Source organism: Cupressus sempervirens, chromosome 11 (genome assembly GCF_028749045.1).
Source record: "Cupressus sempervirens isolate cs-2001-9-10 chromosome 11, ASM2874904v1, whole genome shotgun sequence".
Taxonomy (NCBI): Eukaryota; Viridiplantae; Streptophyta; class Pinopsida; order Cupressales; family Cupressaceae; genus Cupressus; species Cupressus sempervirens.
Genome location: NC_143128.1, coordinates 283,423,172 through 283,437,634, shown reverse-complemented (window position 1 = coordinate 283,437,634; position 14,463 = coordinate 283,423,172). Strand labels below are relative to the sequence as shown.

Genomic DNA, 14,463 nt, shown 5'->3' with positions numbered 1-14,463 from the left:
TAATTTTTCTATTTGTCAAACAATAAATTTAAAATATCTAACACTTATGACAAGTGGATTTTTTTACATTTCAATAGATCAACATTTTCAGATTTGATTGAATAAAAAGATTGCATCATATTTTCAATCACGCTATGTAATATATCCCCATGAAAAAGATAAAATATAAAATGAATGTAAGTATCTTCTCCATACAAAAATACTAAACACAGAAAAATCTCATATCAAATTTTTATGATTTATATAATTTATAAAAAAATAAAATAATTTCACATGACAAAAATGTTCAACAATAAACTTTCCAATGGAGTCTGCATTTTTTAAAATTTACCCTCCGAACATAAAATAACGAGTACTCCTGCCCTGATGAGTTTTTAAATAACATTACCTGCAACAGAAGATGCATTTACCAAATTATTACTCCATGAAAAGGCTTCCTACGACTCAACCCAAAACTAATTTGTTTGGTTAATGGGTTGGTCTCTGCACGATCTACTCCTCCTCCCGCGTGCACTCTACTCTATTTTATTTTGTGTTTGTTTTTGCTTTTTCAGTATAGCAAAATTACAAAAGAACCGACATTTCCTCCATCACTGTCACAGATGTTTTATTTACTTTGTAGCCATTCATTATGCAGAACATTCACCAAAATCTCTGCAGGGATCCGAAAAGAAAAATCCAAAGGAGTAATGCTACTTTTATTATTCAGCTCCCAAAAATCTCACACTCTTTGCTCACAAATTCATTTCGTCCAATAATCACAATGCACAACTTATTAAGATAATACTTTTTCATTAAATTACTAGTGGACAGATTCTATTTTGCAATTTTTAATGTCTTATTTAATGATTTCGCTGCGTTTGTGGGTGACTAAGAATTTGGTATCGGGACAATATAAAGTTGTACAGATAGAAAGGAATTTTTTTTGTATAAAAAAGCTTTGGTGAATTGTTCCACCTGTGGGCGGTGAGTTCGCTATCTTCTCCATACCAGCAGACATATAATTTACAAAAGGGCATCCCGAACATTTCAGTGCTTAAAAAATTTTGATTCTTCGAAAGGACTTATACTTTTAGGTTGGAATCTTCCATCTGTGGGCGGTGAATTTGCAACTTCATCCCACCAGACATGTAAATTGCAAACAGGGCATCCCGAGATTTTCAGTGCTCAATAAATTCTGATTATTTGAAAAGAGTCGTCCGATTATATAATGAATCTTGATGATTACGCTAAATCTGTCTCTGCTTTTGTGTATAAAACTCCGCTGGATTGTGTGAAAAGTTATTGTGTAGACATGGAGACGGGCGGTGCAGTGTTTGATGAGGAGAATCAAAGTTTTGTTTCAGAGGGTAGTAAAATACAGCTCAGGAGGATGAGTAGGAAAAATGGTAATATTTCCTGCACCACATTCAATATCCTTGCACCAATATACAAGCGCATCAATAGTGAGGTGAGATCTGATCTGGAATTATTTTCCGTATTTGTTCATGGACATGTTTCTTCGTTCTGGGTCATTTTTGTTTAATGTTTTAGAAATGGTTATGCATGTATTTTTTGTGAATCGGTTCGAGCGCTATCTCATTTGTCAAAATGGGTATTAATGTATTTTCTAGATCGATTTTATTTTCATATTTGTAAAATGGGCATGATTGAGCTTTCCTAATTTGAGGATGTATGGATATATGTACAATTAGGAATGTACTTGTTGTGGATGTGCTTAAGTTTTCGTATTTGGGAAATGGGTACTACTTTGCATTTTTTTTGCGGGGTTTCTCATGGAATTGCCATTAATATATATTTTTCCGGACCGCTTTTATTGGATTTATTAATTCCTAAAATTTCTCGGCGTTGTGTATGCGGCAGATGAATGCTTTTCTTATGCTCAGTTCACTTGGTCGCATAGCATCTCTGTATGTTGCCGATGCATGATATTTCGTTTTTGAGGGGAATAAAGTGCCGTTGCTTTGGTTTCTACCGAATATGCATATATGTAATTTTAGTTTCCATTTTTTGATGTCATTGAACTAAAGCTTTGATTGTCATTGACTTTAATAGAGCTGCCGGGAAAGCCAGTTCAGGGATTATTGGTGGAAACGCAATCAAGAGATACTTGACATGCTTCTCAAAAGAGAATCATCTCTCATTTGTTTGCAGGTAGGTGATCACAATAGCGCAGTTAGCTGTTACCAGTCACTAAAATTAGGGCATTTTGCGGCCACATGATATAGGGGCTTTTAATCTCCGGGCAATTCTAGGGTTTGGCTTCAGACTAAGATCGGGACATCTTGTTTGAAGCTGATTTTGTTCAACTTGTTAATGTTTTTGCCTCGTTTGTTGAGTATTAGGAGTTCTGGGTTGGAAATAAGGAGCTCGTTGATATGTATGAGAACGCCTTGAGGGATAAAGGTTATGAAATTTATGAACTTGGTCGTCCAAACCGCGGAGATGGTAATTCTTGTTTCATTTCTTGCTTCTTTGGTACGCCTAAATTTCTCTTGTTTCAAATCTTAGGTTTTTCTGGTGTTGGATATTTGTGTCATTAGCATTTTGATTCTGACATTTGTGTGTTGGTAGACAAACAAAAAGGTTGCAATGTTGCTGAAAACATGTCTATTCTATATTTTCTTTTCCCTGTTTATATTTAAGAGCTATATAGTTGATGGGCTAGTTGATCCTGTTTGGACATGATTTGCTGCACCTGCCTCTATAGGCAGGCATCTTCATAGTGGTTACTATGAAGGAGCACAAGCATTGTAGGAGTCGCAACTTCTCATCGAGTGTATTGGATTTTTCAGACCATGAACCGAGAACTCATAGTTTGGAAGCTAGACACAATTATAGCTTTATTTGTGGGGTTGTAGAAACTGGTAACTGTAGTAATTAGGTATAGTTTACAAACCGTGGGACAGATTCTCTACAAATCACAGGAAAGATTGCTGAAAAGGACATTGAGCAATGATGTGTTTTTTTGCTTTCTAAGTTTTAAATATAGGCTACTCCAATAATTTCAAAGAAGTTTCTGCATTCGGTATAATGAATCTCTGACCTAGTTGAATTTGTTAAGATGACACCAAAATAGTCCACCTCTGTACTTGTCTCTTAAGTGACTGTTGACTTGGAATTTGAAAAGTACAAGTTTGTAACTGGTTCTGTTTTTACTCCTGTTCAACTGAAGTTGCATGTCACCTTGGCTATGAATTTTGGTTGTCACTGCAGATAAGCTTGTTATCTTCACTTCATCATTGTTTTTTATTAATTATTTGTTTTATCACCTGAAATCTTGAACATGACAATAAACTTATGTGACTATTCCCAGTACAGCATGATTCAGATAGGTTGAATGCCATTTTGTAAGCTATAATGTTTTGAAACTAATAACTAATCGATGTGGTTTGCTAATTCTTCTCTCCGTTGTTGATTTCACAATCTCCTCTCTATAAAGGTATGTTCCTCTTTAGAGGTTTTTTGCATTATAAAACTGAAATATTTGATCTTTGGCAGGTCTTCTCACTGCAGTTAAAAAAGATAATTTCAGAGTAGTAGAGTATGAGGAATTGTTTTTGAATGACTATGGAGATCGCGTGGCCCAGCTATTGCATGTACAGTCTGTGATTCCATTTCGTCGAAGCCAAATTGGAAATATTCATCAAGAAACTCTTGTTGTCAACACACACTTAATGTTTCCTCATAGCTCAGATATTTGCCTAGTCCGTCTCCGCCAGGTCCTTTTTGTTTTCCTCTCCCTGGTTGTTTTTCTAGTCATTTGTAGATGTTAAATTTTCATCCCAAGAGCAGTTCTGATTTCCTTATCTACATTGTCTATTAGTGTTTCTTATTTTGGAGCTTCTCATATCTTTTACATTATCATATAATTCAAGAATCAAATTTCAGAAGACTTTTATGTTAACAGGTGTATAAGATCCTGGAGCACTTGGAATACTACAAGGTAGAGAAAGGGCTCCATCATGTCCCAATAATTCTATGTGGGTAAGACCTAGACCTTGTTTCCTTGTGTCTGAAGCTTTGAATTGTTGAAGATTTTGCCATTCTATATATTGTGCACTGTTCAGAGACTGGAATGGAAGCAAACGTGGACATGTGTACAAATTTCTACGCTCTCAAGGCTTTGTTTCATCCTATGATGCTGCTCATCATTACACAGACAACGACTCAGATGCTCATAAGGTCAGTATGCTATATATCTGTATGCCACTAAAGATTTTTCAGTGTTATTCCTCCTTTTGCAACAATTTGAGAAGAAACTTCCTGTGTAGTGACTTTGCATTGCCACTTAGTGACTCATCTGGGTTTATGCAGTGGGTTAGCCATCGCAATCATCGTGGCAATATCTGTGGGGTGGATTTCATTTGGCTTCTTAATCCTAGCAATTATCGCAAGTCTTTGAAGACCAGCTGGAATGAAGCTGTTTTTGGAATTGTAAAGGTTGTTGCTAGCTACCAGCATTGAAATTGAGTGCAATTTATGGTTGTTAAATGGTTATCTTGCTGCAGATGCAAACCATTTATTAAACAAAATCTAATAAAGTGGAAATAGGCATCATATTTACTAGTATCAATATTAATAGTACACTTGGAAAGAACGTTTTCCTTTGAACCTTTATATGGGACGAGAATTAGGCATTCTTTGAAAGCCACATATACACTTCCATAATGCCTATTGTAATTTGTTCTGATTGCAGTCTAAGTTGTGTGAGGCTGGTTTGAAAGATAGAGAGGCATTTTGCCGCTCCAAGTCTGAGAACAGTTCTGTTGATTATTTAACTTTCTCCGACTTCTCTGAAGCTCTGCGCCAGGCACGTTTGCTTCAATCTTTTTAAAATTAGTATCAATTTTTGGATGTCTAATCTTTGGAACTTGTCTTTTTGCTTGTTTATTTTAGTTCTCGCATGTCTAATTTTTGTGTTGTTATAATATCTGTTCCAAAAATATTCTCCAGCTTATCCGAGGTCTCAGTACTAAAGAAATTGAGGACTTGTGGCCAGCAATTGATACTGATAGGAATGGACTTGTTGATTATGAGGAATTTCAGGCAAGCACAAGCCATTGCTTTTCTTTTTCATTTAGAAATGCAAAGATGTCTTCTTTCACATGATATAGTTGAGAAGTTGATAGCACGTGTTTCTTAATTTGGGATTTTTTCATATTACAGAGAGTGTTAAATCCTACAGAGCAGTCTGCGGCCCCTGTATATATTAGACAATCTGCTGCTGAACTGTTAGTTGAAATTGACAGAAATCTGCAAGAATCAGCATTTGGTTTCGATGTTAAGAAAGCATTTCTATTTCCACCAGAGGTGGAGAGAGGAATTTGGCCTGATGATTATGTTCTATCTGATCATGCACCCTTAACTGTTGAGTTTGCTCCAGTGAGGTTACCAAGAACACAAGAGTCACTATGTTAATTCATTACCACTGATATGCTAACAACAATGCTAACTGTTGTATACAGAGCACAGCACATGAATGACCTGATCATAATAACTACAGTTGTCATGGATCTGAATATAAGGTTTTAGTGGGGTCATTCTAAGTGGCTTGACTTACTTTAATGTCTTGTACTACAGTTTACAAGATTATCAACGGAACTTGGCATTTGTTATGCAGCTAATGGAAAATGGAAATTGGAATTGGATGTCCAAGAAGTTGAAACTAATATTTTTGGAATGATGGGGTGAATTTTTTATATATTGAGAGGTAAGGTGTTTGGAGAATTGGAGGGATAAAATGGAATTCTACTATCTTGTTTTTTTCCCCTTATAGGGATAACTCTGTTCTTTCATTGGCATGATTACCTAATTGCACTTTATTAATTAAGTGTTTTAAGATAATTATTTTTATTATTTAGGTTGGACAGGATAAATGCATACATGTCATTTTAATTGGATCGGTTCTAATTATCCTCTCAGATTTCAAAGCTTATTGCAGAATTGAGACTCGTCCTTAGATGACTAGGATGATATGCAAGATTTTCACTCATGAATTATCTCTCATGGAGTGTTTGAGGTCTCACTGAGCATGCCAAGAGGCATTCTGTGCAGGATACTCAACATTATTGTCTTGGTCTTCAAGTGTTATGTCTTCAGGAAACTAATATTGCTTCTTCCATGCTTTCTACAACATCTTGAGTTATTTTGGCCAGTTGACTTGGTTTTGGTCTCCAATCATGAGGTTGGTCATGGAGGGCTTGTTACCTTTCTTGTGCCACAGTGGCATTCTTGTGTGATTGACCTCTGGTCAGTCATACTCAACTTGCCTGGATCCTTTGGTTAAACAATAATCATTCTTTGAGATAATTGTTTATGCTCTCAATGGTGCAATTGAGAGATCTTCTCTCTTGTCGTGGATTGTGGATTCAGGCACAACCCCTTGTGTTTTGTGCTGCGATTTTAATTTGGTTGAGATGGCATTTGATAAAGAGGAGCCTTTGTCTTTTTGTTAGATAGTTGGCAAGCGAGAGGTGTGGTTATACACGTGTAATAAATTGGGTATTTATGACCCTAATACATTCTTCTGCCACCCTTAAGTATGACATATGTACAGTAATTCTAGGCACAAAATAATAGTCCTTCAATGGCCTAATTGTGTCATGACAAAGACAATCTTTTTTCTCTTTTGCCTCCTACCAAAATCTTTTGGTCGTTCCTCTTTTTGAGGTCACCTTGCCAGACTACATTCCCATTAATTAAAATATTGATTGGCAAGTGGGTTCAAAATGACCACCTAGAACCCCTTTTTTCTTTTTAGTACTTCTATGCTAAGTCACTAGACACACTAGCCCAAATAGGTTGTTGACCCACTCAACAATCTAGGTGGAAAGTTTGGTGAATCTATGCTATCTTATACTTTTCTCGCTTCCTTAGAGTCTATGTTTAGTAGTTGGGCATTTTTGTTGGCAATCCTATGAGGCTACCACCTTAGATCTTCATTATGCTACATAGACACTGTACAAACCCATTCTTTCCTAGTTTGCAAGTCCACATGGCTAGCCTTGTTTAACAAAAGCATGTTGTTAACAACCATGTGGTTAGAGGGGTTCAAATCAAGGCTAGAATGCAATGGTTGAAGGTAGGTGACTAAGCCTCTTAAGGAAATTTTCTTGGCCCTTCAACATTGTCTTTCTTGATTAGGTTTTAAAAAAATAAGGCAAACCACATAGTGCTCTCCAAGCTACTTGGCATTCTTCAAACTTTTGTTCGCCATTACGAAAAGGTTTTTGAATATTCTTATGTTTCTCCAAAGCAAGATAGAGCTCTTCAAGAGTGCCTTCACTTTGTTATGTGTAGGTTTTTTGAGGTTCAACATTCATTTTGCAAGCAATTACTCTCCATTGTCGATTTGAAAGAGGTTATTTGCTTTATGGTTGATGACGAAGCTTTAGGATGTGATGGCTTCCCATGCAAATTCTACAAAGCTCTTTGTTCTTGCATGAACTTTGACCTTTGTGAGGTCTATCTCAAGAAACATTTCATGACCACTCCTTAGGTAAATTGATCAACAAAAGAAACATCAAATTTATACTTAAGTCGAAAGACCCTAAGGACATTTGGAAATGATATCTAATTAAACTATTAAATATTACATACAAGATTATTGCAAAGGCTTTAAGTTTGAAGATTTCCAAATGCTTACCCAAATTATTCGCCCTGAGTGCTCTAGCTCTATTAAAGCCACATTCATCCTAGATAATGTCATTATCATTTTGGAGAGTATGGAATGAGCTCAATGCTCTAAACAACAAATCCTCTTTGAAGAAATCAACTTTGCCAAGGACTAAAATTGCATTAAATGGCCCTTTATTATGTTGATGCTTGGTGCTCTATGACAATATATTAACCTTCACTTTTTGGTGATTACTCTACTTGCATTACTAATTATGAATGATAGTCTCAGGGCTTTGGGATTCACCATTACATTTGGTAGGGGTGTTCCCTTTCTCTGTCTTTGTATGTTCTTGTGTTGAAGGGCTTGACTATTTGTTGGATAAATCTACCATTTCTAGACGTTTAAAGGAATTGCTCTACCTAAGTCATCTAGCTAGTTGGCTAATGGCCATTTTGTGGTTGACTCTTTTCTCATGCTTATTGAAGAGGAGAAAAATATCAAAGATGCCCTATGTCTTACCTTTTATTTGGCTTCTAGGTTTAGCTATCCAATGACGTAAAACTCAATTTTATCGTCAATTCCATTATTCTTGCACCTTCTTGGTTCCTCGACTATAGCTAGAAATGGATTGGTCATTGGGAAATCTTTTAATTTTTGGGTATTCCCATTGTTTTTAGGCCTTTGGGTTAACCTTTCGAATGTAGTCCTTGTTAGAATTGAGAAGAAGCTTTCATATTGGATCAATTAGCTACTTTTGTTGCTTAATAAATTCTAGGTTTGTTCTAAAATTATCGTGACTACTTGTGTATTATGTTTTTGGTTAGGCCCCTTCTAAAGCTTCGTATTGGAAGATGGAGAAATTCCTTTGTGATTCTTTATTGGCCTTTTCAAAAACCACAAGAACTTTCATTGTGTTGCCTGAGGTTTTTTGTTCTCTCACAAGACACAAGGAACCTTGGGCTTCTTTTTGTTAGAAAGTAAAGTCCAACAAGATAACTTAAAGGAGTGAGGTGAGGGGAATCGATTATCCAATTAGAACAATTTTTATTTACCTTATTAAATCTAAAACATGTTATTAAAAATGTAATAACCACAAGAAGATAACCATACACAATAATCCCAAATTTGTTAACTAGGGAAACCCTTGATTAGAGGGTAAACCTCGGTGGGGATGGTACCCACTAAATGATGTACTAATATATAAATTCATTGCGAGAGGATGGAACCTTTTAGGAGTCAATGAAATGCATTCAGTACATATCAGCCCCTATTAGGAGACTTTGAATCTCTGTGAGGAGATTTCCAATCCTGTTAGCAGTTGTGGAAGGTAGAAGGACCCATTGTCCAAATAGGTTCAAGGGCAAGACCACTGTATTCACTGTCTAAGTGACCTTAGTATTTTTCCTGCCTGAACAATACCAAATGATCAGCTTTCCACTAGTACTCTCTGCCAAATATAATCACTTAGCTCTTTCATTGTGCCTCTGTTGTACCAAACACTTCTTAGATCTCACTACCAAATCTACAAACTTGCATCACACAAATCTCTTATATTGCTTAGTCGCATGTAAATCACACTTATAATTCACTTACTTCAATTCCACTCTTAAATACAAGGAAAACAACTTTCCTTTATAGCAAGTCAAATTAATTTATTGAGTCGGTCTTGAGGCTTTCTCAATTTACAATTACAGTAGGACCTCATTAAGATTAAAAAAATACATGTTAGATTACATCTTTTTATGATTAAATAACATTGTTGACTCACATTCTTCACATGTCTTCACACGTACAACCTCAGACTTCTTGCGCTCAATCACATCATCATCGTGATGTCTTCAACCTCTTTATAACTGTGCTTAATCATATTCTATCCCTATTAGGAGATATAATCCAATTATCATAAATCTCTTCCTAGGAACTTTGTCTGTATACTCTCTTCAGTAAATCTTGAATAACTATCACTAGTCTTCAACTTTCTACATGCACTCATAGCCACGTCATTAGGACAATGTGTAGAACATATCCTCAACCGTGTTTGACTTCATCTTCAATCCTTGAACCTCATGATCTCAAACTTTGTCTATTGTTCTTTTAGTTTTCACAAAATAACTAGTATGTTGAAATCAATGACAAATGCTACCATGAATGCAATGTTTAGTCATTCTAACAATCTCCCAAATGCTCCTGCAATGCTAGGACAATCCCCCATAGGAATATCATCAACATTCATGGTAACAATCTTCCCCTTTGACATTGATGGCAACATGGATGAAAAACATAAGTTCCAAGAATACTAAACATATAACTATATTGTTTGCAGTTTTTCTTTTCAAATCCTTGTCATTAGTCAAATCTGAATCTCAGGAATAACTCTCCCCATTGATATACTTCCCCCATTGACATCAATACGCTCTCCATTGAATGTTTTTCATGTACAACTCTCCCCCATTGACATTAATGAGAAAGGTGTCATTATGCCAATTCTATTGCAAAAATATCTTTATCAAGCTCAAGTGGCCAAAGACATTGTTAAATGCTAGCCACCAAGAGTCCTTTAAGACTCAACTCAAATACATATACTCTCCAATAGAGGAAGCTTGCAGTATCTAGTCTAGACAAATAATAATGCTCTGTACCACTAGATTGATGCAATCTTTGGATCATCTACTCAGAAGTAGGTGGGGGCATAACCCCAAGCATACCTCTCAAACACTAAAATGTATCCTTCACCAAAAGCTTTCTAAATATGTTTGCTATTTGATCTTTTGTACTGATATACTCTAGCCTGATCTATTTTTCTACAACTTTCTCCCTCAAAACATGGTACTTAATAGATATGTGCTTTTTCTTAGAAAGTAACACATGATTCTTAGATATACTCGCTGTACTTGTGTTATCACAACGTATGATAACAGGTTCTGTAAACTCAACTCCAATATCCTTCAACATTTGCTTCATCCACATAATCAGATTGCAATTAGTCCCTGCTGCTACAAACTTTGCTTCTGTCTTGTTCTATGAAATGCAATCTTATTTCTTGCTTAGCTAAGAAACCAATCTTCCTCCTAAGAAAAATGCTCCACCACTTGTCCTTTTTTATGTCATCCATATTGCCTACCCAATCCATATAAGTATATGCACATAAGTTAAATTCATTTGGTTTGTCATACCATAACCCAAAATCAGGTGTACCCTTCAAATGTTTGAAAAATTCTCTTTACTGCTGCATAATGTGTTTCTTTAGGATTAACTTGAAAATTTGCAACAATGCCAACTGCATTAGTTATATCTCATCTTGTATGAGTCAAATATTGCAATCCTCCAATCATGGATCTGTACTTCTTATGCTCAACAATAGTTGTCTCATCTTTGCTTGATAACTTATGAATAGTTACCATAGGTGGGTATATGTAGGATCATGGTGTGCCAAAAGGTGGGGATGTAAAAAAAGTGGAGTTTGAAAATGTCTGAAAGTGTTTCAAAATCCGCTTTGACTTTTTTCCACCCATCTTGGTACCAAGGCTAAAAAGTTAAGACCAAGCCTTTTCGGGTATCCGATCGGTAATTGGGTATCAGATATGAAATTAGACACCTGGTACCTATAGCATAGATTAAAAAAAAACCGAGAGCCTTTTCACATTTGTGTTTGTTTTGGTTTGAGTGTGGAGGCGAATTCGAGTATTGGATTTCGAAGCAAGTATTAGATAAGGTTTTTTTTGTTTTTGTTTTTTTAATGTTTTGAATGAATATTATTATAAATTAGTTATTTTAAATTGGCTTTGTTAAAAATTAGGTTTTTTAAAATAGAAATTGTTGAAATTTAGGATGTTTTTAATAGAAATTATGTTTTGCAAATAAACAGGTATGGTTGACTCAAATGATGATATTGAGGCAGGAAACAATGTTCCTCGTAACCCTCCACCAAACAATCCAATACCCCCTCAAAACCATCCACCAAATAATCCCCTACTCCCTCAAAATCCTCCTCAAATTGAAGATTTGATATTTGAAAATCTCATCGAACTGAGGGTTTTGCGACCACATATAACACTATACTTGCATTGGCTCCCATGTTATCCACATTAAACACCATAGTGGATAATATTGAAACACTTACCAATGAACAAAATGATGCTCTTCGCTAGTGTGACCAAATGCATGCCATGTTTGATGATGGGTTGGACTATGATGAGGCTGCGACCCTAAATATAATTAAAGATGATATAGTTAGCCTTTTTGTGGACCAAAAAACTGGTAAACAAGTAGAACACACAAAGCCCAAACTATCAATTAAATGGTGTGCAAATGAGGCTATGCGTGCAAACTTTTGGGATCATTGGTGGATGGTTTTTGACATCCCTCCACATAGCAATTTAGAGATGCCATTTTATTTCATTAGAAAATTGTATGCCGAATTTGTGTTGGACCTCAAGGTGAATTATTGGAGCATGAGGCCAACATAGGTGTAGGAGGAGGAGCTCCTCAAGATAGACCCTTTGCCCAACGGAAGAAAGCTGGCACTTTTGTCCCCCCTACTGATGTCTCCCCCCTCCTCCAGTGCAACATTCTAATATCATTGCAGAGGCTAGCTCTTAGACTATTAGAGCGATCCATAGATTGAGTAGCCTATTGATATCCCAAGCTAGGTCAGTGTTGCCTCCCTGTGTTGATGATGTTGGTGTGAGTTCATCATCGACGAGCTCATCACATGTTTGTGTTCCTCATACTTGCATAACATGTAAGAATATTTGTTTGGGTCCCATAGGTGATCTGTTTGAGTATCAGTTTGTATTTGAGGAGGATACACTAGATGCACGTACATAGGCTACACACCCTAATGTGAGAGAGTAGGGGCATGCAAAGGCATGAAATCCTTCTGTGTTGGTACGTGTATACATTTTTTTGTTATGACATATGTGATTTAAAGTTAATCTTTATAATATAGTAATTTTAATTTTTAACCCATACTGACTTATACATGTATGCGATCTTCATTCATGTTTAGTTGATGACTGAGGAGGAGCTCAGACAACTTGATAATATCATGCTCTCGACTATTTCATTTGGCCTTGAGACATCTATAGTATATTATGTTGTGTTCTCATTGTTTGTTCTATTTGATACTAGAGCATATATGGTTTCTAATCTTTCTTTTCTCTTGTAGGTATCACTTGGGGGGGGGGGAGGCAGAGTGCGGGAGATGAGGCACAACCCATTGACAAGGGAAAGTGATTAGGTGCTTTTAAAGTGATTAAATATCGAAGCATTCTTGTAAAATGTTTGTGGTAATAAAATTTAATTACATTTTTTATTGTATAGGGCGTGGCTATTGATGATGAGTCTAGACCAATTCCATATCACAGACGCTCTAGCATTTCCATTCGTAGTGAGAGCCCCATTGTATGTATAAGTATCATTTAGTTTTTATTTTTCTTATTTTCATAAATAAATTCAAAATTGATTTCTGTGATATTAACTAGTATTTTGTATCTCGTAGAAAACACCTAGTGTACAGGACGTTGGACACCAAAGTTTTGTATCTTTGCTGACATAGCCATTATATCCAGAGGAGGAGTCGACATAGGTAAGTTGTAGTTTTAATTCTTGATTATATGTTATAAATTTAGCTTGCTATGAATTATAATGTTATAGTTTAATTTGTAAATTTATTTGACAAACATACTTGAACATACACAGGCCACAATCAACGAGGTTCAAGCATTGTCGAGGACATATGAGAGGACACCTGACTGGCGCAAGAGGTCAACGAGAGAGGTATTTATGATGAAAGTTTAATTCTATAAATCTTCATTAAAAAAATGATCATTATGCATTTGAGTAATTCGATGTTAGATACATAGAATCATATAAATTTAGTAGTCTAACTTTGGGTTTTCCTATTTTCTTTATGTAGGAGGCATCTGATCCACCTAGTGTAGTGAAGATGCTACATTTTGATCATCCACTAACAACATATGATAGTATAGTTGTCTTAGGATGCATCATGAGACATTTTGAGATGGCATATGCCACATTGTATATAGAAACATTGATATTATACACATTCCAATATCATGATCAACCACAATTTGTATATGGATCTTTGTATATATGTATATATATTTGCCTGATTTGTCTATGGATACATGAACTTTGATATGTGTGTGTGTGTGTGCAATTTGTCTATGGATACATGTATTTTGATATATATTTTTGTCATTTATGTGCACAATGATATACATATTAATTTAGTATAATATTGTTCAATTTATCATGGATCATGTGTATTGTTCATGTTTATGGAATATCATTCATTTTGATCATGTGTGTGAATAACATTTTAACAACCTTTATTATCAAATTTTGATGCAATGTTTAATTTGAAATGCTATCATATATGTTTAATTTGAAATAATCTCTACAATCCCTTAAGATGTCACTATGGTTCACCTGCCCAAATCCACTTAGAGCACCTTGGAAATGAGATAGGTTATTATAGGACTCGACATGACCATCCTGTAGCATTCAATGTTTCATTGATAGCCCTCACGAGCTCTGTGTTATGACCCTTGGAAGATCGACCTTGAAATGCACTTGGAGCACCTTGGAGACTCTTTAGTATGGGGTGGCCGCGAATGATGGAGGCTTCCATGGGTGGAACAAGGGTGTCACTAGGGTTCATCCACCCTTCTGGAGCTAATGGCATTGATGATTCAATGCCAAGATCAACGGTTTCAAAGTTACACTATGATGCACCTTTGAACTGAGGCACACTGCAAGTTTTGGCATCGAGCGAGATAGCTATGCCGAATCCAAATGGAATTTGATTGCTTGAAAAT

At 35.8% G+C, this 14,463-nt stretch overlaps 1 protein-coding gene and 1 long non-coding RNA gene across 4 annotated transcripts; both read left to right on the top strand.

The window, feature by feature from the left end:
- The first annotated feature begins 271 nt into the window (after positions 1-271).
- LOC149529213 (putative calcium-binding protein At1g02270) lies at positions 272-5,730 on the top strand. 3 transcript variants are annotated; one of them, XM_089811610.1, is made up of 11 exons: positions 272-1,450; positions 1,864-1,910; positions 2,056-2,154; positions 2,346-2,448; positions 3,502-3,722; positions 3,911-3,987; positions 4,071-4,185; positions 4,318-4,443; positions 4,700-4,813; positions 4,957-5,049; positions 5,170-5,730. In XM_089811610.1, the coding sequence occupies exons 3-11, from the start codon at positions 2,116-2,118 to the stop codon at positions 5,419-5,421; spliced, it is 1,140 nt and encodes a 379-aa protein (XP_089667736.1). In that variant the 5' UTR covers positions 272-1,450; positions 1,864-1,910; positions 2,056-2,115; the 3' UTR covers positions 5,422-5,730. The 3 variants fall into 3 exon arrangements, with proteins under 3 accessions (XP_089667736.1, XP_089667734.1, XP_089667735.1); XM_089811608.1 differs by lacking the exon at positions 1,864-1,910 and having other exon boundaries at positions 308-1,450; XM_089811609.1 differs by lacking the exon at positions 272-1,450 and having other exon boundaries at positions 1,539-1,910.
- A 7,058-nt stretch (positions 5,731-12,788) lies between these two features.
- Positions 12,789-13,769, top strand: LOC149529212 (uncharacterized). Its single transcript, XR_016359180.1, has 4 exons — positions 12,789-13,024; positions 13,122-13,208; positions 13,322-13,399; positions 13,539-13,769. It is a non-coding gene; the product is annotated as an uncharacterized LOC149529212 (long non-coding RNA).
- The last annotated feature ends 694 nt before the right edge of the window (positions 13,770-14,463 follow it).